Source organism: Cordyceps javanica, chromosome 6 (assembly GCF_051103115.1).
Source record: "Cordyceps javanica chromosome 6, complete sequence".
NCBI lineage: Eukaryota > Fungi > Ascomycota > Sordariomycetes > Hypocreales > Cordycipitaceae > Cordyceps > Cordyceps javanica.
This window is the reverse complement of record NC_139300.1, coordinates 839,569-864,961: the sequence shown is the minus strand read 5'-3', so window position 1 is coordinate 864,961 and position 25,393 is coordinate 839,569. Positions and strand designations below refer to the sequence as shown.

The window sequence follows — 25,393 nt, the reverse complement described above, 5'->3', positions numbered from 1 at the left end:
AGTTCATTTCGCGACATCTGGAACCGACGACGCAGAATCACGTATAACCGTGCCGTCCACAGGGGTTTCGAACCATCATAGCCGGCCGTCTGTCATGAGTGTAAGATGTCAGCCTGGCCTGTGAAACCACGAGGGCAAACTGCTGACGTTCGGCCAAAGAACCCCATAGCCGTCAAGCATGTGCCGCATGACGAGGTGATTGTTGAGGAAAAGGGGACACTGCACTGGACAGGACCGATACCGTCCACTCACTCCTTTATCAAATTGACAAGGTCAGGTAAAACGGAGACAGTCACCGATGAGCACTCGACAGCGGGTAGTATAACAGTTGAAAAAGGTGACCACGTGGAAATTCTAGCCATGGTCATCTACTGGGATTAATAATACTGTCCCGGAATGTTCTCATATTTCACCACTATGACATCGATCGTGTCGTAATGAACCACCCCCCCTGCATCATTCTCTGCCAAAACCTTGATGGTGCGTGGGTTTATGCCTCTGGGGACATCAAACCTCCATTCGAGAGCATTATCGTACGCATACAATTTAATGTTACTACAAACGTCCGTCCAGCCCCATCCCTTATCTAGCATCATCATCGAGATCACCTCTTCATGGAACCCCGTCTTGACATAGGTCTTCTTGAGCAGTGGCATTACCGACATTGGCAGCGCTTGCGTCGCCAATGTCAAGGCGGCTGTCCTGCATAAGGCTGGTGTGTCTCGGGTGGCAGTAATGTCGGTGTTGGCGATTTGCAGAGACCGTGCCTGTTCAAAAATTTCCAGCAATCGACCTCCGGCTCTTTTAATGCCCCTGGTTACAAACTTTAGTGTCTCCTCGTCGTTAGTTGCCTGACGGGTCGATATGAAAACTTGAAGACAATCGGCCCGTAGTCGTCGCCCGAAGACTGCCTTATCGTACCCTTTAGCCACAAAACAAAGCTGATCGAAATTCAAGCTCTCCAATTCTCGTTCAAAATCATGATCGCCCGCTGCCGTAACCATTTTACCCAAACGCGCTGCTCTGAATTCCATTTTTCGAGTTGGATTTTCAGTCCGAGTTGATTCGAAGAGATCAGCTAATGCGTACATGTCTTCGAGCGCCTTCACCTGGCCTTGGTCTTTTGCATCTCTGAAGCCAGTAGCTCCGCAGGAGAGGTGGCGGCGTAGAATGTTGCATCTTGACTGGCAGTCATGGTTTGTTGGTTCGGTTATGTATCGCTTGGCGTTCCACGGTCGAATGTTGAGTAAATGTTCTGAGGAGTGTTATGCTGAACGTTTTGCTTCACATTTTGCTGCACATCACGTTCTGTGGCCGCATACCCCGCATCCTGACACTGCACGTGCCTTCATAAATTCGCGCACTGGTTCATGCGCCTTTTGCTACGCTATTATAAGCGGCTTGCTATACTCACGCCTTACCATGAGTGGTTAAATTCTTTGCAGATCATTGGAGCATCCCCGAAATGCGGCTCATCTCCGGCTCCAAGACTTGCACATGTAGAGTCTGAGCAAGAAATTTCAGTATCGAAAGGGGCATAGCGCAGATACAACGCATTTGGCGTAGGAGCTGATAGTGGATGAACTCTTGGTTCGGGTCTGGTTATTGCGGCGCACACTGCGGTGCAATTTACAGTGCGCGCGGCTTCTATCATGCTACGGCGTAAACGGTCCGGGGATGTGTACTGAAATTTGCATTGCAGTGCACACCGTGGTGCAGACTATGGTACACGCAGCCCTATCATGCCGCAACGTAAACAGACCGGTAATTTACACCAAGATTCGCACGACTGTGCAGACCATAGCAAATTAGGGTGCGATCAGCCACTGGACGAAGGGTGTCCACCAAGAATTGCGCTGCGGTGAACGCCGCGGTGCATACTATGGTGCGCGCAGCCCCTGTTACGCCACGGTGTAAATAGACCACTGAGATTTGCACTGCACGCGATCAACAATTGTGCAGCTAGTGGCCGGGGATGTTCCCGCCTCCTCTGGGGCAGCTCAGTGTGGCTAGTTAGCGTCGGTTCAACGCGATGCTAGATGTGCCGCACGGCCTTGTAGGGATGGCTGAGGTCAACACTCATTAACTATTTGTGGTAGCCGCGGCTACTGTCATTCCGCCATAGAATGCCTAGCACTCGTCTATTCTGCACGAACGGAAAGCCAGCTGGCTTAGCCTGAAAGCGCTCGGCTTTGCGTTTTATATTTTTCACTTCCGTCCTGCCATCCGCGCCAGTCCATACCTTCGCCAATTCGCCAGCTCAACAGCATCACCAACGTGAAGCGAAGCTATAGCGACTACTGTATTACACAATCTACGGTATGATTCATTTGACCTTGGAGAACTTATCAAAAGCGTACAATGCTGATATTGACAACGACAGCAAGCGGACTCCTGTCGCAGCAACGCCGTTGCGCGACGTGCTAGAGGGATTCGCCACCTTAGCGATGAAGAACTTAGCCAGCACGGCAAGGAAGACATTACTGATAACAATGGCGATGGCCAGAGTGATGGCAGTCATACGGCTGTCCAAAGGTGGCTGGTACGATACCTTGGCATTTGCATCCTGAAACAAGAAAAGCTAATACCACAATTGCAGAGCATCATCCGCCCTGGCACCGCTGCAGAACGGCGCACATCTCTCGTTGCGGAAAAGGAGCTTCCAATCGTCTTGTTCCGGATACGTCCCTGAGACCCCACAACTCTTCTCATCACAGTATGGACTTGATACTTTGATGGATACCAAGGGCAGATTGCTGTTAGATTTTTGCATGTTCCGCTTTCGCCGCAATTCACCGCAAGTTTGTGCTAACCTTTGCTCTACAGACATACATAATTGGTGTCCAGGAAGAAGCGTGCTGACCAAGACAAACCCCTGGTTGCTCTTCGCCAGTGCGCAGCGTATACCCAGTGTTGTAGCCGCCATGCAGTCCCTCGCTGGTATATACGTTGATGACTATATACCAAATAAATCTATACGGCTTCTCGTCAACGAAAGATTTGTCAGCGCCGAAGCCCGACTCAGCAAGCTGCTTCAGGATCAGCGCAACCTGGGCATCAACGAATCAAGCGAGCTAATGACATTAGCGTCATTGCTTTCTATGCAAGATGTGGTTCTCACGGAACGGAGAGTCCAAGATCGCTACACCCCTCGCTGGCTGACGGGATTCAGACAGGCAGAGCGTGTGCTGCAATCCACGGAGGACCCAGAATCTCGCTTTTACTGCAAGAAGTCGGATGCCACCCAGGTCTCTGCCTTACGCACATCTCAGTCAGTCATCGTCGGGGGAGCTGTCGTTTTGGCTCAGACAATGATGTCCGTCTCGCCTCTCGCGACTTTCGATCCCATTGCCGAGACATCCAGATTCGGTTTTCTTTTACATGGATCCGAAGCGGACCTGTATGAAATCCACGGTGGGTGCGGTTTTTCGAGACGGCTTCTTCACATCTTTAGCCAGGTGACTCTCTGTTCCACTCGCATGCTACAAGACGCCGAAACGCCTATTGTGCCTGTAACTGCTGAGGCGCTCTACGACCATCTTATGGAAATGCATCAATGGAGTGGTGAATATGATAGCTGGGAGGCTGCTAACAGCAAACCTCAACCGATTGAATGGATTCGTCTGACGGACGAGAACTACGTCATCAAAGAGGCGAAACAGATGACGGAGGTGACGGCAGAAACGTGGAGACTAGCTGGAATGATCTATTTACAGTGTCGCCTTTTTAGGTATCTTGTGTCTATCGTCTGTCTCAAGCCACGCTGACATCTTCTTAGACTACCGCGAAACGACCGCCGAGTCGTTGCCAACATAGCCGAGTTGGCCAAGTGTGTTTCTATCATGCCAACCTCAGGTCCTGTTTTCACGGCTCAAGCCCCGCTGCTACCGGTCTTCTTTCTTGGACTATTGGCCACTGAGGAAAAGCACACCCAAGTCGCGGAGATTTGGTTTCGGCAAGTTCTCAAAACACCTGTGCGCAGTGTAAGTTCTAAACTTGATGAGCGAAAAGAGGCCCCATTCAATGCTAGTTACTAATCGTGTTCTTGCGCCAGAGCGTGCCGTCACTTTATCAAACTCTGAGACGTATTCAGAGTTGGAAGGACCACGAAGTCCCAGTACCTGCGCCAAGCATGAAATTACCTAAAGCTATTGCCGAGAGGCAACCCTGGTGGGAGCGCATGGTGTCTAAGATTCAAGAAACAGAAAATAACGTCCTCCGTGTAATATGAAAAACATATATAGAACCGAATTGGTGTTACTATAATCTACCAAAGAATTATAATGATGTTCTGTACTACCATTAATGCACGATTATAAGACTAAGAAATGATAGGCAAATTTTATTGCCTTTCCTGTAAATAATAGAAACTACGAAAGAAATGTTTATAACTATGGCTTTCGGGAACCCGACATGTGAAACTACACAAAATGAACATCTCTCCTTCGGCACTTAAAGTCGAGTCAATAATTTGGAGAGAACGCAGGGCCACAAAGAAGTCAACAAAGCAGATTGTTGGCGATATGGGTTAGTTCCACTGAAGTGCTTGACATGTCTGGGTGCCCGGTAGATAGCGCAGAGACACCTGGCTTTGACCGCGGCCTCACCAAGCGTCGCACCCTTGTTGACCGGTGGTCATACCGTCCCGGGGCCGAGGCAAGCCGTCCCAGGCAATGGTTGCGTGGCGTGTGCTGAAGCAGCGACAATAGCTTTTGCTCACGTCTAATGACTCTTTCGGTCAATTGAAGGTTTAGTCTCCAGTACCAGACGTACCAGCATCCTCCTCATATCCCCTATAGAGGAGCACTAGTCAGCTCCAGATATCTCCTCGCGGTGCTCCGAGTGCATTGGTACCCTCCACCGTCGATGCAAACAATGTCTTCGCGTGGCGTGCATGGCTACATGTAGTTTTCCCTTTCCTCACAATTTCTCGCAGCAATTTGTCGTCCTTGCAACCGAGACGATGGGGCATCGCAGGTCCGTCACCTTTGTCTACACCTTCTCTGACGAGGATTGTCAAAACGGGGAGAAGTAGCGTCAGGAACACAAAGGGCCTCGCCATGCCCAGAACGTCCGAGGTTGAGGTCTTGCGGCTCCATTTCTCACTCACCGCGCATCTTCAGCATATTGTGCAATTATCTCGCACCCTGCTGGTAGCTTTCCAGGTCACAGGGGGTGTAAGCTTCCCCCTTGTCCAACACACACCTTTGAAGGTCGTTAGGTTGGCATGTTCTAATCCCCTCCCATGCAAGAACAGTTGAAATATTGCCGCTGTAAGAGGGACATTTGACGATCCGTCGACTTGGTATCATTCTTATAGCTATATATATATTTACACCAGAGTGCATTCGAGGTTAGAATCTAGAGCAGCCCGAACACCCCCTCCCCTTTTTAAAAGAAGACTGCGCCCGTCCGTGTGTGTATAAGTCGTTCCTATGTCTGATTTGTCCCGTGGGGGCTCGCGCCGTTGCTGATCTCGCATTTCATCACGCCGCGGTTAACACTCAGCTCCTTCATCGTTGGCACGGGTGCTGTGTTGTGATCGACTTGCCGGGTACAGCCGCCCTCGGTCTCAAAGATGGCGGCGAGTGGCGCTGCCAAGGCGAGTGGCTGGTACGAAGTCGGCAAGCCATAGCTTCCAAAAAAACATAGCATCGACATGTCTCTATCATCATTCATACCTATCTCCGCTATACACCTCGCGCTTCCTCTCATTGTGTGGCATCGATCAAGTGAACAGAATGCGAGTTATTGCGCGCACGCCACAGTTTCATGCCCAACGCCAAAAGCATTCCCAGGTTCCCAGAAGCCTAGTCAAATCAGGCTGCGACACAGAGTTGACGCTGTAAGAGATGATTCGTAGTCGTATTCGCAGCGAGCATATCAAGTGGAGTGGCAAAGACACGATCCTTCCGCCTACTCCACTCTAGTGTCATGTTTCATTTCGCCCGTCACTCGTTGGACGCCTTGAGAGATCCATTGATTGGCAGAGGGTGCCGATGGCGTAGTCTGATGAAACAGGCGGAAAGGAGCCAGCGTGTGGTATTCGATGAGAGGATATAAAACAGCGCTTTCCGCATTTCTTTGCCGTATTTTCTATCCATATTCATCACTTCCCGCAGTCGTTGACCATGTCCACTATCAACAACCTCGAACGTGAAGACCACAGTCGTGATGCAGCCTTCACCAAGGCCATGCATGGTAGCTCGGCTGATGCCAAGGGCGGCATCTCTGCCATGTTCTCTAAGGGCGGGGAAGCGAAGCAACTGGCCGTGAACGAGTACTTCAAGCACTGGGATAATAAGACGGCCGTCGACGAGACCGCCGAACAGCGAGCAGTACGTCTTATTGACAGCAAAACTTTGCATGGCGGAAGGAGTGATTCTGAGCTTTCTGCGATGCTGCTTGCCAAGAATGAAGAGGTATACTGATCACAATGTAGGAGCGAACCGCCGAGTATGCAACTCTGACAAGACAGTAAGTCTTTTATTCACTCCGACAATGAACATCTATTTGACTGTCCAGTTACTACAACCTTGCGACCGACCTTTACGAGTATGGCTGGGGCCAATCTTTCCACTTCTGCCGCTTTGCCTATGGAGAGGCATTCCGCCAAGCCATCGCTCGCCATGAGCATTACCTGGCTCACAGCATCAACATACAAAAGGGAATGAAAGTCCTGGATGTCGGCTGTGGCGTCGGCGGCCCTGCACTCGAAATTGCCAAGTTTACAGGGGCAGATATTACTGGTCTGAACAACAATGACTATCAAATCCAGCGCGGTACGCGCTACGCTGCGAGACAAGGCCTCGCAAATCAGGTCCACTTCGTCAAGGGCGACTTCATGGTAAAGAAAAGTCCTGCACCCCCCCTTTTGTAGTCCGACTGACAAGTGCCTCGCAGCAAATGTCGTTTCCAGATAGCACATTTGACGCCGTCTATGCCATCGAAGCCACTGTACATGCTCCTAGTCTTGAGGGCATTTATAGCGAAATCTTCCGCGTCCTCAAGCCTGGTGGCACGTTTGGCGTATACGAATGGCTGATGACGGATGAACACAACAACGAGAACCTCAGGCACCGCGAGATCCGCCTCGGAATAGAACAGGGCGATGGAATCTCGAACATGTGCAAAGTCTCCGAGGCGCTAGACGCCATGAAGGCGGCCGGCTTCGAGCTACTACGGCATGAGGACTTGTCAAGGTACCCCGATTACTCTCCCTGGTACTGGCCTCTGTCTGGCGAGCTGAAGTACATCCAGTCAGTGGGAGACATCTTCACAATCGTGCGCATGACCAGCTGGGGACGCACCATCGCTCACAACCTGGCCGGGCTTATGGAGACCCTGCGGCTCGCGCCGGCAGGGACCAAGAAGACGGCCGACAGTCTCGCCCATGCTGCCGACTGTTTGGTTGCTGGTGCGCGAGAGAATTTGTTTACTCCTATGTATTTGATGGTTGGGAGGAAACCTGAGTAGCGGGAGGGTGTCAATTCGATGTGTTGTTACTACATCGTGGGCGTAGAAAGAGTACTAGACCGGGAGGCAAGCGATCTGGTCAATAGTGTTGCTATTTCATTCATCTTTTGTGCAATCATTTCGAAGCAATCCAACCTTTTCAATTGCATATCTTTCAAATTCGTCATATCATGGCTCGGCACATGACTTACTTAATATAAAGCGCTGTGCACTGAGTATCAAGAGCGTCTAGAACCATTTTTATGTTGCGCGGAGACGGCGTATGTATAATGTAAATAGACTGCTTGTTAAGAGTCTATGGCTTCATAGTGTCATCCGTCGCTACCTAGAGGGAGTCGGCTTTTTGCACTGGGACGAGTGGTAGTAGGCTTGTACTCAGAACGTGTGGTCGAAAGAGGTGAGAAAATATGAGGAGTAATTAAGACAGTCGATAAAGTCGAAGAGCAGGGTGGTCTCTCACGTACAAGACCTGGTGAAGCAAAGTGACGGTAGACTGTCAGGGGAAAGAGGTACTGGGAAATCTGAATACGCGACCAGAGTAATTTCAAGATAGATTGGGGAGGATAGGGAAAATAAAAGACTCAAAAAATAGGGATGCGAAATTACGTGCGCAGGACCAAGACTCGTGTAACTCGACTAGCACTTCTTTCTGAATTAGCGTAGGTACTCAGTAGGTATTCCGTCTTACACTGTGGGCATTTTTCTGGCTCCATATTACAAATCGTCTGTACTGGCCGTGGCGTGCTGCCGGACTAACTTACTCCAGTCATCTGTCACGTCCCGGTACGCCCAAGCACATCCATCCCCCTGCCGGCCGCCTCGACTTTTCGTCCTGGAACAGTATCCCAATCAAGGCTTGGTGTTCTAGGCGCTGGCCTGCAGCATTCATAAACCATCCATGACCCACGCGTGTCACGCAGCCACAGTTCCATCTAGCCTCGCCCAACACCAGCTTACCCTCACGACATTGTCAGTGTGTGGTTGGACCACCTCGGAGCAACTTCACACACGACAACAGCATTCAGTAAGCCTTTGACTGAACATTCCAGAGGATAATCATCCAAGCATGTACTGTTGGCCCTGTTGCCACTCCAGTAGAGCTCTCCGATGGACCAGCGAGCCTGAGTTTTTGGTACAGGTCGAAGTGGCAGTTGTACAAGTACTTCGCTAGGTTCATCTTTTGGTTTTTGCGCCGCTCTTTCTCCTTTTCGCGTCGCTCGTTCTCCTCACGCGCCCTTGATTCCTTGAGCTGTTTTTTAAGATATTCAATTTCGTTTTCGGACATCGTCGAGGCAATCATTCAGCGTCGTTGCAGGAGTCAGCTGCCTATAAGCTTCGGCACTTCGCTCGGCTTGGCGCAGTAACTTTTCGAGCTCCTCTCAACGATTTCTTATCAGCCATGGGATAGCAAAAAGATTGGCAAGAACGTTAATCAAACTAATGCGGGCGTTTGAAAGTGAAAAAGATGTTTTTGAAGGTGTTACGTTATTGACCAAGCACTCCATCGCGAGTTCACGCGATGAACGCTTGTCATGTGACTGGCGGACGAAAAATGTCGAGTTTGGCGGCAGCCCCGCCTATTGCATGATCTGGGACCTAGTCTGCTACAGGCTTGGAAGAAAAACGCCTCAGGGAGCAGCGGCAAGGCGTACGCCTTCTTACGCTTGGGAGGGCTGCGAGCGGCGCTATCAGTGCGAAGTATATTGAGCGCCGACCTGGCTGCCAGCCGATCACCTTGAAGGAAATGACGCCTTCCAGGAAGCTGAAGATTCGGTTGTGGACTTATTTGGCTCTGATGCGTGGCACAAGAAAGCACGAAACCTAGGATTGTTGTGACCAACGCTGAGGGTCTTCAGTACATAATGATGCCCCTATTATTTTAGCTCAATGTGGAGCTCAACATGCAGCTCAACATGAAGCTCTGGCGCATGGAGTAGTGCGCGAATCTGTCAAGCCACCTACGTGTCATGCTTTGTCAGGAGGCGGGGTCTGGTGGCAAAACGTACAGCTACTCGTGTAGCTTAACGTGTAACTCAACGTGTAGCTCAACGTGGAGCAGACAAAGAAACGCACCACAGAGCTTGCAACAGATCAGAACCGACCGAATACTCACATCATGATGCACGAGGTTGCCGCTCAAGATGCAGCGTTCTTCGCCGTCCCCGACCCCGCGCATGTGCTGGCCGTCGAGATCCGAAAGACTCGGGCTAGATTGAAGGCGCTCGAGGGCATGCATGCAGCAGCTATGGTCCTTCAAAAGGCTCTAGTTGAACCTTCAGCTCGAACAATGGAATTTAGAGCAGCTGCTCTGGGTAAATTGGTCAATAAACCGGCAGATCCTGCCTTCGTGCAAGAATTGGAGAGGCTGGATTTCGATCAACTTTGTTTTTTGGCCAAAGGATACGACGTGCTAGGCATTGGGCAACGACTCCAGGCCGACTGTTTGCAGATTTTCATGTTGACACACAAAGCAACTGTCGACGAGGATGCGCGAAAGTTTGTAACTGCAGGCGTCAAAAGAGCCGGCGGGAGGTTTCTCGAGATCTTTGAAAATGCAAGACAAAAGCAAAGCGGCGACATTGCCGCCGCCCAACACACACCGGCTTTGTGCAGGTCAGCCTACTTAGCGAAAGCCACAGCGGAGGCGCGGCCGATGACGGCAATGACATTGCTTCCAAAGACCTTTGTAGCGACATTGCTGCACGAAGAGATGATCGCGACGATGGTGAATGATAAGTCTTGGATCTGGGCAGACTACTGCAGTGATGTCAGGCAGTTCGTTTACGCAAATGCCTTTGAATGGCGAGTCGAGGTGCCCAGAGGCGTAGACCCGCGCACCATGAAGGTTTTGGCAGAGCAGGGCAAGGGGGGGGTTGTCTACATCGACACGATCGATGTGGTAGTGGTAAAGACTGAGCACTATCCAGAAGCTGAGACTTATCCTGAGTATAATGTTTATTAGGACCACCAGATTTTCATGGCTAGAATCTCCAACTGATCGCCCTCTTTAACTTCTTTACTACCCGGGTTCAGCTCCTTGTCTGTAAGGACCTCTGTTTCACCTGACCTTGTCAATGTGATCCAGGAGGAAGTGGAGTGCTGCATCGGTCCTTTCCAGTTTAGTTTCCCATCCTTCGAAACAGCCACCTTCTGATGCGTGACATGCTTGATGTTTGGAGGGTCCTATTATTGAATATTAGCAGTTTGCCTTGTGATTTAGAGAAAGATTGATGTAGTACGCTCATAACGCTCGGCTAGCAGTGCTGGCTAGGAACGACTAGTAGAATGCAGTGTTTAATTTCGTATCGTCGATCGTAAAATGCTGTGAGATGGACCATATGTGTCGCTTTGCGGATATGACATAACGTAGGAGTTGATGCCAGACAGGTAATATCATCACTTTGGCGAATTTGTCGGGTTGAAAAGCCCCGCAGCGAAGGACCAGCTTGAACTGCACGTGACAGAGAGAACAGTTGAGTGGGGCCGCGGTGAATGTCGCCATGCATTGTTTGTACGAGTAGCAGATGGCCTCCGGTGAATGCTAGCAATCTTGTTGTGGCCGTGGTCGAGATTGAGGATATTCGAACAACGCTGGCCAGGGTGGCAGGCGGCCCTGTCACCGGGGTTGGCGCCGGACAGAAAAGGTGGTATATACAGACTTTTCACCAATGTGAGAGCGGCTGCCACAGATGCAGGAGACACAATCGAGGAAAAAGAAAATACTAATAGCCACTGTATGGCTGCAAAGAAAAGACAAAAGGGTGACAAGCTAGACACGGGAGAGACAGGGATCAAAATGAGGCAGCTGCAGGCCGGTTTTGGCATGGGTTTGCGCGCCCCGTCTCAGCAACTGTCTGCGCGTTCAACAGCAAATGCCCAGCTGCACTACCAGCTCCATATCCCCGTTGAACTCTGTGTTGAGCTACGCGTGGAGTTACACGTCGAGGTAAATTTTAGGCTCCATGTTTAGCTCCACGCTCAGATCCATGGTCAATTACACGCTGAGCTACTGGTGTCACGTTATGTGAGGCAGTGTCATTGATGCAGTTTTTTCTGAAATCCTTGTTCTCGCTCTTAAAGAGAGACCCTGAGCTTTTATACAGTACGTAGGGCCTTCATCTACATGCTACAATCTGTAACACTCCTGTGACAGCGGACTCACAACCTCAGGTACCATGCAGGTTAATTCTCCCATGTTCAGCGATCGGGGCGGGGTGCGTGGTCGGCCGGTTCGACCGACTGAATGTCCTCCGCAGTTGGATTGGACCCACCAGCGGCCGATTTTTAGTTGGATTGGAGTTGGAATACTTTTCGCTCAGTTGGATTGGAGTTGGTTGGTACAATACAACTGCTATCGCCGATGTTTACATTTTTAACCCGATCCAGAAACGCGTCACTGCCAGGACGGCAGAACATTACCCTCCCTGCTCCATGACCGCATGCTCTGCGCCATCCCAATTGTATGCCTATCAAGACGCGTCCGCAGTGGTGATACCATCCGTCCAGCACTGCTGAATGACCTTTCCGTCTCCGCGGACATGGACGGTATTGATAACAGGTCCGACGCCATGCGAGAAAGCCTAGGGTATTTCATTTCGTTCTCCTTCCACCACAGCAATGGAGCGAGTCGGTACTTCTCGTCCGCTGGAGTGAATGTTTGAAAATATTGCTCCCATTCATCATGCACTGGATCTGAGTGCGATGTGGACTGCACTGCGCCATTCAAACGGCTTCTGTTGTGTTTTCCCAGCGTGTGTACCAGAAACGCGTCATACCCAGATAGTCCTGCTCGATCATTGGAGCTGGTGGCGCGGAACACGACATAGCATCGTCTGCGTACTCGTCCTTCCACAACGCGACAAGTCTCGCACAGTAATCCTCTTCCCAACACCTAGCTTGCTCATGCCCTTCCCAGTGATAGCGGATTGCTGGCCCCCCGAAGCACGGATGCAGCCCGATACCTTCATTAGCTGGCGGGAAGTACCGACGCGGGTAGCCGAATTTGCCCGAGCTGCAGATCAAAGCCCGCGTAAGAGGACATGTCTGCTCTTTTGAAGCTATTTTTCTGTCTGAGATACCTACAATAAACTCAGCTGCCTACGCGACGAGCGTCCGCAACCTGTACTAGGCAGTGGGTTGTTATGTTGAGTGACGGAGGTCGTTTCCATGCGAGAGCAGCGCGAAGCAGGGGAAGTGGGCATTGAGAGCACGTGGCAGCCATGGGCGCCGGAATTGTGTCTAGGGCATGCACGGGAATTATTGATCGTTTCAGGAGGATGTTCATTCTCTCCGCAAGGGAGATATCGACCCGAGAATGCCTGCTCCAGAAAGAAACGCAGGACAGGCTTCAAGAACCTCGGCCGGTTGTCTACACGAGATGCATGTCTATCCGACCCGTGACAAAAAATTTCACGCCCTTGGGACGAAACTCAGCAACAGTTGAACGAAACCACAGTTGAACGAAACCACAGTTGAAACTACAGCCAACGCGCAGAACGATAGATCAGCTCGCCATTGTTTTCAAGTTTGCGGTATAAACTTTTCCAGCAGCAGCGGTCTCAAGCGTCATGTTGAAACTGTGCATGAGTGCGGCAGAACCTACTGTGTTTGTACCGTTCGAGGCTATGCCAAGTACGACAAAGCAGTGTTCAGAAAGGATAACTTCCGGCGACACTGCACGAAGCGTCACCCAACAGCTAATCTGAAGAAATTTGGACTCTGATAATATGCGCCTTCTGCGGATTTTTGGCTTAAACAACATGCGTATCAGGGCCCTCAGGATCAAGGCCTTCACGACGGTTTTTGAGGATTGACGGACGGGGATAGGCACGCTCTATCCTTAGGGACTTTTGATTCATGAGACAAAATTTCAGCTCTTAGTAGCCAGTTTCTGTTAATCAGCTCGTGTTTTTCTCAACGGATTTCCTCGTTTTCCTTGTTTTCCATGTCGACCATTGTAGTCGTGGCAGATCCAGTGATGTGAGGTTTCACGGCTGTGGTACCTACCTAGCTAGATGTTCCGTGCCCCGCTGGAGCCCTAAGCAGCCCATGGCCGCTCGCCATTGAATACGCAAACAAACAAATTACTGTCCGCTGAGACAACGGCAGACCTATGACATCAGGCTTGCGTCCCGAACCACTTTGCTTTCCAGTTTATCTCTGGCCCTTTCCGCGACGCTCTCCTCAGCAAGCTCCCCTGTATTACATCGATCCCGGCCAGGCCTACTCGGAGAACTGTAAGCCTGCATTGCAAGGCACCGGCGTCTCAATTAGGAGTAGCGAGATGGCCTCCGCCCTCGTCGCCCCAATCATACCATCTGAAAACGCTCTCGTGCCCGAACAGTCGTCGAATCTACTTACGATCCGTCTGACATCAAGGATGCGGATCTAGGCTAGTTTTGTGAATGCGGACTTGTGCCGTACCCGTCGTCCGCCCGATATCACAGCCCTCCTGTCACTTGCCCCCGATTTGAGCGCGATTTGCTCACAAGTATACAACAAAAGAACCGACCCGCGGAAGACCAACTGTATTCACATCGTATTAATATATCCGGGGCTAATATGAGACACCGTTGGCCATCATCCTATGGTTTTCCTCGGATCACGAATTCATGTTGTTCCGCTTACAGCTTAGCCCGAATCGGCAGCTCGATCTCCTTCGCCCGACGCGGCTCAACCTAGGTCTTCATTAGCAGTAGAATCTATATTTCAGGGCGCAACATACGAGTGCATTTAGATCTGGCAGACTCATCCCGGCAGGACAATGCACGCTGAGGTGCCAAGCACCCGTGGACGGGTTCTGATACAAGAAAAGCGCGCCGATGTCTCCGACCTGGCCTAGCCGCAAAGTCTTCGCCCGTATAGAAGGGGCCCTTTTCCGAACACATTCTTTCTGTTTCTTGTCATGATATCTGAAGGCGCCTTGGTTGACTCTGATATTGGCTTCCTCGTTCTTGAGAACCTACGTCACCGTCAGGAATGGACTTGTTGCGTTATCCCGCTGCGTGCCTACCTACCATCGCGTTCGGATCGGGGAAAGTCATGCCCGCAGGGCGGTGCTGCGTGACGTGCCAAAGCGAGGATGCATCCTGGCAGGCGAACAGTACCGGGATGTTTCCTCCCTCACCGAGCCGCCTGATGCTCCTTTCCAAGGTCAGGCCACACTTCTTCACGGCGGCAGAGGATTGCATAGCCTGGGTAGCCAAAAATGCGTCAAGGCGAGGGGTTGTATTTTGCTCTCTAGGGTTACAGTCGAGAAAAGACTGTCCCTTATATGATTCTAGGGTGTAGGCAGGAGGGGCCCGCACCAGAGAGCAGAAAGTCACTGCTCATGACAAAAGTAGAACCTCTGCGGCGGACGTCCGCAGCGTACGGCGGGAGTGGGCAGCATGAAGATGCTCATGTCGGTTCGCCTGGCGCGAGCGGCAGAAAGGCACTGCTCGTGCCGCGTGGTCAACACCCCTGCGCCAGGCGTTCGTAGCATACGGCGGGGTGGCAGCACAAAGATGCTCCTGTCGATTCAGCAGGTAGAAAGCTACGGCTCATACCAAGAGTGGGATAGACCCGCGCCGGGCGTGCGTTCGCTGGGCAGCAGAAAGATGCTCATGTCAGTTCAGCGGCAGGCATGGGAAGCAGAAAGACACTGCTCATGGCAAGGGTTGGAAGGCCCCACAGAAGGCGCTCGCAGCGCACGGGAGGGGTGGGCAACACAAAGACACTCGTCTCGTCTCAGCGGCAGGCATAGAGAGCAGAAAGACACTGCTCATGGCAAGAGTTGGAACACCCCTGCCAGGGCGCGGGGTGAGCAGCACAAAGCAACTCATGTCACACGGCGGGGGTGGGCAGCATAATGGCACTGCTCATGTCAGTCAAGCGGCGGGCATGAGGAGTAGAAAGACACTGCTTATGCCAAGGGAGTACCCCTGCGCCAGGCGCTTGTAGCACACGGCGGGGGTGGGCAGCACAAGGATGCTCATGTTGGTTCGCCAGGCGTGGGCGGCAGAAAGGCACTGCTCATGGCAAGAGTTGGAAGCCCCCGCAGAAGGCGCTCGCAGCGTACGGTGGGGGTGGGCAGCACAAAAACGCTCATGGGCATGAGGAGGAGAAAGACACTGCTCATGCCAAGGTGGAACTCCCTGCACCAGGCGTTCGCAGCGAACGACAGGGGCGGTGGTCAGAGTTAGCGAGCAAGATACCCCTGCAACTTGTCCTTCCGATTGGGAGGCCAATCAACAGCAGACGGGCCGAACTGGAAACCAAAGCTGGGAGCAGTTCGAGCAAGGATACAGTCTACACTTGCCACAGGACGGACGCTTCGACGATTGACAAACAAATGGCCGGGACAGGCTTTCGACATACTACGAACCCGCAATCACGATGAAACCGACTCACGACGCTTTGGACGCTGTAGATAGGACTCCGAACACTTGGGGAATAGCCCTCGAGCTAGTCATCGATGATAAACAAAGTGGATGCGGTGGGGTGGAGGCGAAAGACAAAACAAGGCGACCAAGAGGTCGACAGAACAGAAGCGAAAGAAACGTCACGGAAAAAGCAAACATGTACCTAAGCATGGATAGTGAGCCTATCGGCCGGAGGCCACCAGTCGTAATAAATCTTGAATGAAAAAATACGGCGGTAGTTTAGTGACACATCCGAAGCGAGGCTTCAAAGGAAACGTTGCTTGCGTGAATCTTCAGGGCACGTTCAACGCTACATAAGATACCATAAAAACCGGGGTGGGTGTGGCGGGTGCGTACGTACAGAGCACATTTAGGGGACGGCTGCCAAATTTAGCGGTCGTCTTCCCGACCTTGCTACTAAAACGCACTAATTCACCCGCGACACCCAATTCCATGTTTACGTAATGGAAACATGCAAACCGCTACAGTGCGTCCTGTTGAGCCTGTCTTAGTCTAATTCATTCTGCCTTTACTATTGTGCAGCTCTGTCTAGATATGGACCAATGGACGTGGACAGCGGCAAGGACAAGATCATCACGATCAGACCAAAGAGAAGGCCGCGACAAGAGATGTTTTCATTGAAAATGAAAAGAGAAAGAAAAAAAACCGGCTTCTGCGTTTCTAAGCAGCAGACAACGCCAACAAAAAAACCACAACGACGCCCGGCAATGCATCCGATCACCCCGTGAGGGAGAAAAAAAGGTCCAAGAAACACACGAGTATGTCCAAAGAAGCCATATTAATAACACAATCCTCATACTGCAAAAAAAAAAAAAAAAAAAAAAAAAAAAAAAGAGCAGACGTTGCAGACCAGCAAAGCAGACCAGCAGGACCAGCCGGGTAGGTCCAATGAAGCCACAACTCTCGGACAGCTACTGCGCGCAAGCGAAGCTACCGAGCAGGGACGAGATGCCAAAAATAGCGCTCTGTGTGAGCAGCCGAAGCGAGACTCACCCAGTAGTTGAGTAGACCCGGCGGAGCCAAAAACCTCAAAGACTGAACCACAAGCAGACGAGGCTGGCTTGCAGAGGAGACGACTCAATTCAAGGAACCGAAAGCGACCCGGCGGATCACTCATCTAAGGTTGACAGGAGGGTGAAAAACACCCTGCCGTCACGAAAGAAGAAACCGAGAACAATGAATGGCCAGCGCGGGGGGGTTAAATGATTTCGTCCCGCCCTCTACAAGAGGATCACGAGCTCCTGGCTCCGGATGAGTCCGTTGCCTCAGCCTCTACTCTCGGGTACGGGTCTCGCAGAGAAGGGCCGAGGCGGGGCGACGGGGTATCAACCCAGCTCGCACCGGTCGTCGACGGACACAACTCAGGCCACCGGTGCGACGACGGCTTGCCAACCGTGATGATGCGGACGAGCCCCTATGCGAAGCGGGTCCACATACTTTTTTCTCTTCGCTTTTCTGCCCAGCCACCAGTCGCGGCGGCCCTACTACGTGTTAGTGTGCACTCGTTTGCGCCCGCTGGTCACTCATCTCGGAGGCGTCTAGCGCCCAACCGTGGCGGTGCAGCCGTGTGGCTCTGAGAGGAAATGTCGGGAGAGCCACCCCAGCAAGCTTGCAGCGGACGATGCATGTGCTACCATAGTCAGGGCTTGCGCTTCATGCAAAACGCAGATTTCTGTCGCTGTGCGCATAGAGTAGGCCGAATTTGAGGCCTTTCTTCATTCGGATAGATGTTGTGCTAGGATTCTGCCGTGATTCGAGACACGCTAGGCCACGTCGGTCGGCGTCTGGTATGCGTGCCGGCGACGGCTCGTCGGATCGTTCGACGATGTTCTCCCATGCAGCTTTTGCAATCCATCGAAGCAGTCTCCGGTGCATCTGACAGCCCGTTTCTTCAAGTTGCATCTGGATCATCAATCAACCATGACTGGATCGTCGTCCAGGTGGCGGGAGCTCGCCCGGTTCAGTCGTGTTCCTCGAGCCGTGGCATGATCAGCGGTGTGTCCGCGTCGTAGTCTCTGGACACCTACGAGCCCATTGATGTCTGGAAAAACCAGGCCTCGCGGACAATGCTTCGCAACGTGCCATACACCGTGCGTTGGGTCCTCGTGAATGACCGTCGCGCGAATGCTACTCTTCAGCCCTAAACGTTGAGCCTTGCCCCGTAGACTAGGGCCGCACGGACGCAAATGCCCGATTACGACTTGGCTGCGCGTATCTTCCAACCTCTGCCACGTCTCCCTGGCTGCTAGACGATCATCCTGTCTGATGTGCGGATGGTCGACGAGGCGACGTGCGATGGAGATTGTTTCTCGACCGAAGTTGCTTCACCGAGAAGCGAGATGCCAGGATCTTCGAGCAGCGCTCTGGCGATGGCAATGCGTTGTTTTTGACCGCGAGAGTGTTGAGTACCGCGGCTACCAACCTGCGTCTGCTTCCCTTCCGGAAAGCTCCCAATAAAAGTACAATTCACTTTATTGGCGGCAGTATGGGTATCTTCGATTGAGGTGCCTGCTCTGCCGTATGCGATGCCCTCAGCGATGGGAGTTGAGAACAAAACTGGTTCCTGCGACACCATGCCGTTTCTCCGTCGTAAAGCATTATACTGTAAGGTTTTCATGTCGACGCCATCAACAAGCATCGCGCCGGAAGAAGGTCAAGAGAATCCCGGAAGCACCGACGCAACGATCGACTCGCCACTGCCCTAGCGCCCGACAGTACAGCAATTCCTGTCCATTCTTGATGGTGCTTTGAGCCGTGGTGGAGCCCGCCGAGCGACCGGGTATTCGTCAGCGGTGCTCAAACACTTGGTCATGAAGGGCAGATCATACAGCTTCATGTTTCCTTGACAGAGTCTCCTCAGCCGTTTCCGCTGCGCTCAGGAATTTCGGTCCAGACAGCTCCCCCGCAGGTCAATTTGACGAGGTGGCAAGGCCGCCAGCTTTCGCTGCATCACAAACCAGGCTACCGAACGGATCGACAAGGTCCGGGACAGAAAGGGATGCTGCACGCTGTTAGCATGGCGCCAATTTCGACCAATGAGAAGCGCGCTGACCGTAGAGGCTGGCAGGTAGCCGGCCTCGAGTATGGTGACAAAGTCGCACGCTTCCGCGGACCAGTTCCGGCACCCACCGCGTAGCTCTCCGAACATGTTTCGTAAAAAGTCCGCAAGGTATGAGGTGCCTGCGAGCCTGAAGACAGGCGATATATTTGGCTCGTAGCTCCAGTCAAGGACTAGTACGGTGTTAGCAGGACGTACACTTGCCGCCTGTAGACCCTGAACGGCGGGGCAGCCGTCACTCCGCGGTGGTCTACGCCTGGACCTGCATCTCTTACCCATTTTGATGTCGCCAGTGACAGTCGTTCGAACCTGCGTGACCTGGAAACCGATGCCGAGTACCAGGAGATATTGCAGCCCAGACAGAACCTGTCGTGGTAAGCGCGAGATGACGCGGACACCCGACGCGGGGGTCTCTTACCTGGGTAAAGATGTACGCAATCTGGTGCTCGCAGAGGGGTGCCAGCTCGAGCACGCTAAGCGCTACGTGTTCCTGTACAAAAAAAGCTCTCTTGTGGTAGTAGTACACGGCGATAGGATGGGCAACGTAGGGATTGGAGATGGCGGACAGAGAATTCAGGTCGAGGAGGCTATCATTTTTCACTTGTTGGATGTCGACGAGTTGTCGCTTCTCATGGTTTCTGTGCATGGCCGTCCATGAGCCGGTCGCGGGTTCTCTCTGCTGGCTGTTTAGAGGAAGGTAGTCGATGGTAGGATGCCGATCAAGGTGCAACGCAATGCGGACAGCGGCTGGCCGGAGCGGCAGCTTCGACGGCTTTCGTTCCATCACGTCTGCAGCAACAGCGGAGCCTGGTCGAGCAACTTATACATGAAGGGGATTGAAGTGCGAATCCTTTTATGGCCAGGCAAAATGCAGAAAGCCACCTCCGTTCTTCGCCACGTATGTCTGCGTGTACATCCAGCCTCTGTCCTTTTAACACCCAGCTGCCAGAAACGGCCGCACCGGACGGCACACCTACCTAGACTGCCATATGTGAAGAGTGAAATCGAAAGGCCACAATGCACTCTTTTCCGCTTCCATCCCTGTTCGCTCGATCGCCTAAGAATGTACACGTAGCCAGGGTCGCGGGGAGCCTATTTTCTACTCCTCCCACAAGGCCCCGAATCTCGATCACCGACGCAGGCACGCTGCTTTCGGCCGGCCCCTATCGTGATTCGTACCATAAGTATCCATCAAACAGTGCTAGCGATCAGACAAAAGTTGCTCCGCAATGATATGCATGTGACTGGCGCTGGTCTAGGTTATACGTAGCCTCGCAGCCACCAGTGCTCGCGAGCTTCAGCCACTCGTATCGGACAAGGATCGTGCAGAAGGCTGCTTATCGTTCCAGGTCACCGTGTTGTCGTATTGACTATTGCTTCGAGTTCTGTGCGTGTCTCTCAATATGAAATAGCCAAGCCGATAGCCTGCTGTTGTCGAGGCCGGTCTCGACATGGCGGTGCTGCTTATAGTTCGTTCCGTGTACGATCGACCCGAGCCTTGGCCAATACAGCGCCTGTCCGCGGCAGTCGGAAGGTCGATTCCGGTCTCAAAGACATGCCGATTTATCTTTGGTGGTGGGCTGGTGCTTCGGTCTCAGATCTCGACCTCTATGCAGCTTCTCCTCCCGCGAGCGGCTGTTATACGAATGCAGGCTCGGCGAACTATTGTGTATGATCTATCAATTGACAGACTCTGTGCTGTACTTGCAACGACTTTAGAGACGTTAACGTTGCAAACCTTTGGCTTTGTCTTTGTCCAGCCAGAAGGGCAGACCCTGTCAGATACTCGAGGCGTGAAGGGCGACGAGCCGACGGACTGATCCGAAGAAGCATGCGCATGAAACCCGGTCGTAGATACACCGTGCCGCTATAATACCACGCCATCACAAAGACGGATATTGTTCTACGCCGAAGTAATTGACCGCAAGCGATTTCGTGTCCGGACCTGTTTCCGTCTTGGCATTCGTGCTGATCGTGCATTCGAGATAGCAAAATGAGTCCCAGCTTCACAGTCCACACATGACATCGAAATTCAGAAAATTACCAGTCTCTGGAAAGCAAACAGTATCCATTACTCTAGAGCATAAACTATGGGTCTCAAACGTAGCCTGCCATCTTGTGAAAGTTGACACGCAGGACGAAGCTCGTCCACTGATGAAGACACGGCTCGCCTGGCGCGAGGCTCTGGCTGTAGATCTCCTCGGCCTCCTCATACCTGCCCTGCTCCTCGCACAAGGAGCTCAAAGCGTCGGCGATCGTGCACGACGCGGCGTGCCGCGGCCCTGCGACCGACCGCGCGCCGTCCCACGCCTGCCGGTACATCGCTTCCGCCTCCGCCAGCCGGCGCTGCCCGCGGAGGAGATTGCCGAGGCCGAAGTAGGCGGCGAACGACATGGCCGAATACTCTTCTTCGCATGCAGCGAATTCTCTCGCGGCGTCCGCGAAGCTCGTCTCTGCTTCCGCGATCCGGCCTTGGCGCGCGTACACCGTGCTCAAGCAAGTGAGTGCGCCCGGCGCGTAGCCGGCGTGGGCCTTTCGGAACCCGCGCCAGGCGTCTCCGACGAGCGCCTCGGCGTCCTCTAGTCTCCCCGCGTCCCGGTGCAAAATGCCCAGATCGAGTTTGAGGAAGAGGCCATCGATGGAATCTTGCTTCGCGGTCTTTTCCAGCCCCTGCAGGGCGAGCGTGTACGCCTTCTCCGCCGCCCGCAGGGCACGACGAGCAGAGCAGAGAGCCGCGAGCTGCGTGAAGGCCCTGATCGTTACCCTGTGCGGGGTGCCTATCGTCTTCTTGAAGCCGTAGGCGGCCGCGTTGTACATGCGCAGCGCGTGGGAGAGCTTTCCCCGGTCCTGGTACACGCCGGCGAGGTTGAACGCGGCGGTCAGCGTCCTCGTGTCCCTCTCCCCGCTCAGTCCTTGGAAGCCGATCAGGGCGCGAACGAGGATGGCCTCCGCCTCCCTCAGCTTCCGCAACTTCGCGTAGACCGTGCCGAGCGCATTGAAGATGCAGAGCACCGCCACAGAGTCCGGGTCGCGGTCCTGGTCCACCTCGTGGACGAGGGTCTCGTACAGCGCCTCGGCCTCCTCGTAGCGCTGCTCGTCACACAGCAGCTGCCCGTAGTCGTGCATCGCCGTGACCGTCTTCCAGTGCCTGTGTCCGAATATGCGGCGAAGCTTGCCGATGAAGGTGCAGTGGAGCTCGTCGGTGGCTGCGTCGTCGCGCTGCTCCCGACAGACGGCCAGTTGGTCATGCACGAACCTCCGGAAGAGCTTGTAGTCTGTCCGGTCCGCTTCGTCAAACTCTTCGATGGCCTCGACGCGTACAGCGCTCGCCTGCGCTGCTTGCCGGTTGCTCTCCAGCAGGGAGATGTACTTGGAGTAGAGTGTATAGCGCGAGGCGCATCGCGCGCTGTCGATGCGCTCACCGGCAGGACGGGGCGGCATTCTCGACACGACACCTGCACGATCAATGTTGCGGACCTCAAACCAGGAGACTGAGCCGTCACTTTATTTTCAAGTCATATCATGCTTGGCGGAGAAGCCGTTTTCTGGCGGCAGGGTCCGCTGAAGACCAAGCGCGGCCACTTCCTACCACGCGAAGACGTTCGACGGACCCTTCCGGCCATTCCTCTAAACAACTACAGCCTCTGTGAGCACTGAGCATGCAACTCTAGCTGGGATGATCTACAGCATCTACTCGCTCTCCGTGGCAATGCCCTCCGCTACCGCTGTCGTTCTGCATGACAAGTTCCCCCGCTGCCGCTGGTCCGCCACAGAGGCGGCCCCGCGCGGCTGCGGCTCCCGGCGATTCCAGGCCGTTTCCGGATGCCACCTCGACGTACTCTCGGAACAGGAACGTAGGCCTTGCCGGGACCAGCGCTAGGGCAATGTCGACCCTGCACACGGGGCACTTCACCGCCGACCCGGGACTGTTCGCTTCCCACCCTCCCCAGCAACTCCTGCAAAAGACGTGGCCTGCGCTCGTCAGCGGCCTGGGGGCAAGCGATCCGCGGAGGACGGCTTACCGCACGGCGTGTACAGAAGATCGTCTGCATTGTCGCAGACGGGGCATTTTTCCCAGTCGTACTGCTTCACGAATGTGTTCTGGCTAGGTCAGGCTTGGGGGCTTCGCTCGTCGGCGTGGGACTGGCGCACCGGTCTGTCGAGAAAATTCTGGATGTCCGCGCAGTCGATGTCATCGGCCTCGCCTGCCAAGGCGCAGACGAGGCATACGCGCCAGCTGTGCCCTCGAAGCAGCGACACTACGTCGGCGCACTCGCCGCAAAGGAGCTTCTTCTATTAGCAACGACGGCCAACCCGGTCCCCCGTACTTACGTATCCGTGGATGCGGTGCTTCGGCCCGTCCCCGAGCGCCGCTCTGCAGTTGAAGCAGAGCTGCTCGGCCTCTGTCAAGTCTACAACTATCCTGTGTCCCATCTGCGACTGTGCGATGCCCAGGTTTCACAACAAATTGGCGGGAGGCTTATCGCGGAGGTATCGGAGGGACGGTTGGCTAAAATGCTTTCCCGGTCGCGACCCTCTGAAACGGAGAGCCGAATCCGGCACCGCCATCTACAAAGCGTATGCTTGCCGTCCCGCGTTGCCATGCTCCACATCAGTCGAAGAGATTCTCTCCTGCGGCAGCGTTCCATATCGTGCGGCGGTAAGCCGTAACCGGACCTTGATCTGCGTCGCCTGCAGCACTTGATCAGGGCACAGTCCGACAAGCACAGTCCGACCGGAAAGGTGCGAGAGAAAGATCGCCAGCCGAAAACACCGACAGAGCATGCATTTCCCGTCGTCGCGCAGCACACCATCACGTCACCCAGGACTGCCCGTCTTCGTGTAAGCGACGCAGCTCATGAGATGCCAGCCACGAGGTCACAGGTATCGGTCTCGTCCATTCTCTTGCGCTGCGAGTCTGGCTACATACGTACGTCGCTAACCCTCCGCCTGCTTCTTTCCCCGCAGAGGCGCCCAGGCCATCGTCGCCCCGACAGGTTTGACGGAGAGTCGCTGTCGCCGTTCGACCGAAGGGATGTCCGGGCTGCCGCCTTGAGACGGGTCACCTGGCTCGCTTCGGCGGACGGTCTGCAGCATACTCTTGCCGAGCCGGCCACCCACGCCCAAAGGCTCGTAGTGTTGTGCGTGGGACTACACGCTTCCGTGTGGAGTCGGGTTTCGAATGCTGCGTGAGCAGTCGAGGGGCGGCAATCGGCTCGCCGTGCGGTGTACTTATAGTAGGGCTGCCGCCTTGGTATCGACATGATCCGATCACCGCACTACCAACATGAAGACCTACGTGAAGAAAAACTACGGACTCCTCGCAAAGCAGTTGTGCTGCGTCGTCGTCGTCGTCGTGACCTGCGCCATGCTACTCAGCGAGACTTGCCGTAGGGAAGGCTACTTCCACTGGACGGTGCGATCATCACGCGGCCGAGACTTTGACTTTGCTGACCGATGCGTAGCAGAACAGCTCCGGCTCTAGACGGGGCCTGGGGGACCTTCTCGGGTCGGCCGGGTCGGAGGTGGGTAAGTCGCTGTTCACGTCGGCGAAGATGGGCACGTCTCACGTGTGCGGTACCTTTGCCGGCCGCGCGGAGATGTGTGTCGCGTTTACCGTGCTACTTTATATCGCCGTCGCCATCGTGGTTTTCCTGCTTCTGTCGCTCGCCCTGTTCATTGCCGCGGCCGTCATGGCGAGCCCGCCGCGCCTTGCCGGCAGGGCCGCTGTTTTATGCCAGCGGATCGGCCTCGCGTTTGTCCTCGTGGGCTTCGCGTTCACGCTCGGCACGCACGAGATCGGGCGACAGCTGCAGCGGACTCTTGGTGGCCGGCTGGACACTGGGTTTGCGGTGACTGGGAGCTGCGTCGCTGCGGGGTTCGCCATCGTCTCTCTGGCCGTGGATGTGTGCGATTCGTACCGCGGCCGCCGACGAGCCGCGCCACAAGACAAAGACGAAGGTGCTGATGAAGTCGAGACCCGTGTAGCCAGTAGACTGGGCGGTAACACTTCTAGCATTCAAGACCGGCGCTTTGACCCGTCACGGTACTCACGCTAGCCTCAGTCCGTGCTAGGCTACTTGACCACTGTCCTGTCAACTACATGATTGGTTGGGAGGGGTGGGCCTACTGCGGCTACCTTGCCAGGCTGCGTGTCGCGCCCTTCCGCGTAAACAGATCTTGACCCGTGTGTGTGTGTGTGTGTGTAATTTACGTCTGTACTGCGTAACAGATCTTGACCCGACCGGGCTGACGCACGATGTAGGGTAGCAGCATACTATTCTTAGTGAACCAAAAAAAGGGAGATTGGCTTCGCTTTTCTCTGTATTCAATTGATTATAGATTAAAATAGAGCTAACGCCATTCTTGAATAGGCGTAGACCATCAAATAGCACCAACATGCCCGAATGCCAAGCGTGGACACGAATGCTGCAGC

General features: G+C 53.8%; 8 protein-coding genes across 8 annotated transcripts; 4 read left to right on the top strand and 4 right to left on the bottom strand.

Annotated features, from left to right (window-relative positions):
* Nucleotides 1-2,924: 2,924 nt before the first annotated feature.
* On the top strand, nt 2,925-4,231 carry V2A60_008722 (uncharacterized protein; the record flags this gene model as incomplete). The annotated part of the gene is made up of 3 exons (XM_083259994.1): nt 2,925-3,685; nt 3,779-3,983; nt 4,055-4,231. 3 exons carry the CDS (start codon nt 2,925-2,927, stop codon nt 4,229-4,231), a joined length of 1,143 nt encoding a protein of 380 aa, XP_083116120.1.
* A 1,900-nt stretch (nt 4,232-6,131) lies between these two features.
* Nucleotides 6,132-7,476, top strand: V2A60_008721 (sterol methyltransferase; the record flags this gene model as incomplete). The annotated part of the gene is made up of 4 exons (XM_083259993.1): nt 6,132-6,338; nt 6,443-6,477; nt 6,526-6,847; nt 6,904-7,476. The coding sequence occupies 4 exons, from the start codon at nt 6,132-6,134 to the stop codon at nt 7,474-7,476; spliced, it is 1,137 nt and encodes a 378-aa protein (XP_083116119.1).
* A 2,116-nt stretch (nt 7,477-9,592) lies between these two features.
* On the top strand, nt 9,593-10,438 carry V2A60_008720 (uncharacterized protein; the record flags this gene model as incomplete). Its single annotated transcript, XM_083259992.1, has 1 exon — nt 9,593-10,438. The coding sequence occupies one exon, from the start codon at nt 9,593-9,595 to the stop codon at nt 10,436-10,438; it is 846 nt and encodes a 281-aa protein (XP_083116118.1).
* Nucleotides 10,439-18,144: 7,706 nt separating this feature from the next.
* V2A60_008719 (uncharacterized protein) lies at nt 18,145-18,537 on the bottom strand (the record flags this gene model as incomplete). The annotated part of the gene is made up of 1 exon (XM_083259991.1): nt 18,145-18,537. One exon carries the CDS (start codon nt 18,535-18,537, stop codon nt 18,145-18,147), a length of 393 nt encoding a protein of 130 aa, XP_083116117.1.
* A 237-nt stretch (nt 18,538-18,774) lies between these two features.
* Nucleotides 18,775-19,741, bottom strand: V2A60_008718 (uncharacterized protein; the record flags this gene model as incomplete). The annotated part of the gene is made up of 4 exons (XM_083259990.1): nt 18,775-18,900; nt 18,952-19,130; nt 19,233-19,323; nt 19,376-19,741. The coding sequence occupies 4 exons, from the start codon at nt 19,739-19,741 to the stop codon at nt 18,775-18,777; spliced, it is 762 nt and encodes a 253-aa protein (XP_083116116.1).
* A 1,313-nt stretch (nt 19,742-21,054) lies between these two features.
* Nucleotides 21,055-22,398, bottom strand: V2A60_008717 (uncharacterized protein; the record flags this gene model as incomplete). Its single annotated transcript, XM_083259989.1, has 1 exon — nt 21,055-22,398. One exon carries the CDS (start codon nt 22,396-22,398, stop codon nt 21,055-21,057), a length of 1,344 nt encoding a protein of 447 aa, XP_083116115.1.
* Nucleotides 22,399-22,624: 226 nt separating this feature from the next.
* V2A60_008716 (uncharacterized protein) lies at nt 22,625-23,391 on the bottom strand (the record flags this gene model as incomplete). The annotated part of the gene is made up of 4 exons (XM_083259988.1): nt 22,625-22,929; nt 22,980-23,058; nt 23,110-23,244; nt 23,290-23,391. The coding sequence occupies 4 exons, from the start codon at nt 23,389-23,391 to the stop codon at nt 22,625-22,627; spliced, it is 621 nt and encodes a 206-aa protein (XP_083116114.1).
* Nucleotides 23,392-24,244: 853 nt separating this feature from the next.
* Nucleotides 24,245-25,016, top strand: V2A60_008715 (uncharacterized protein; the record flags this gene model as incomplete). Its single annotated transcript, XM_083259987.1, has 2 exons — nt 24,245-24,373; nt 24,423-25,016. The coding sequence occupies 2 exons, from the start codon at nt 24,245-24,247 to the stop codon at nt 25,014-25,016; spliced, it is 723 nt and encodes a 240-aa protein (XP_083116113.1).
* Between the last annotated feature and the right edge of the window lie 377 nt (nt 25,017-25,393).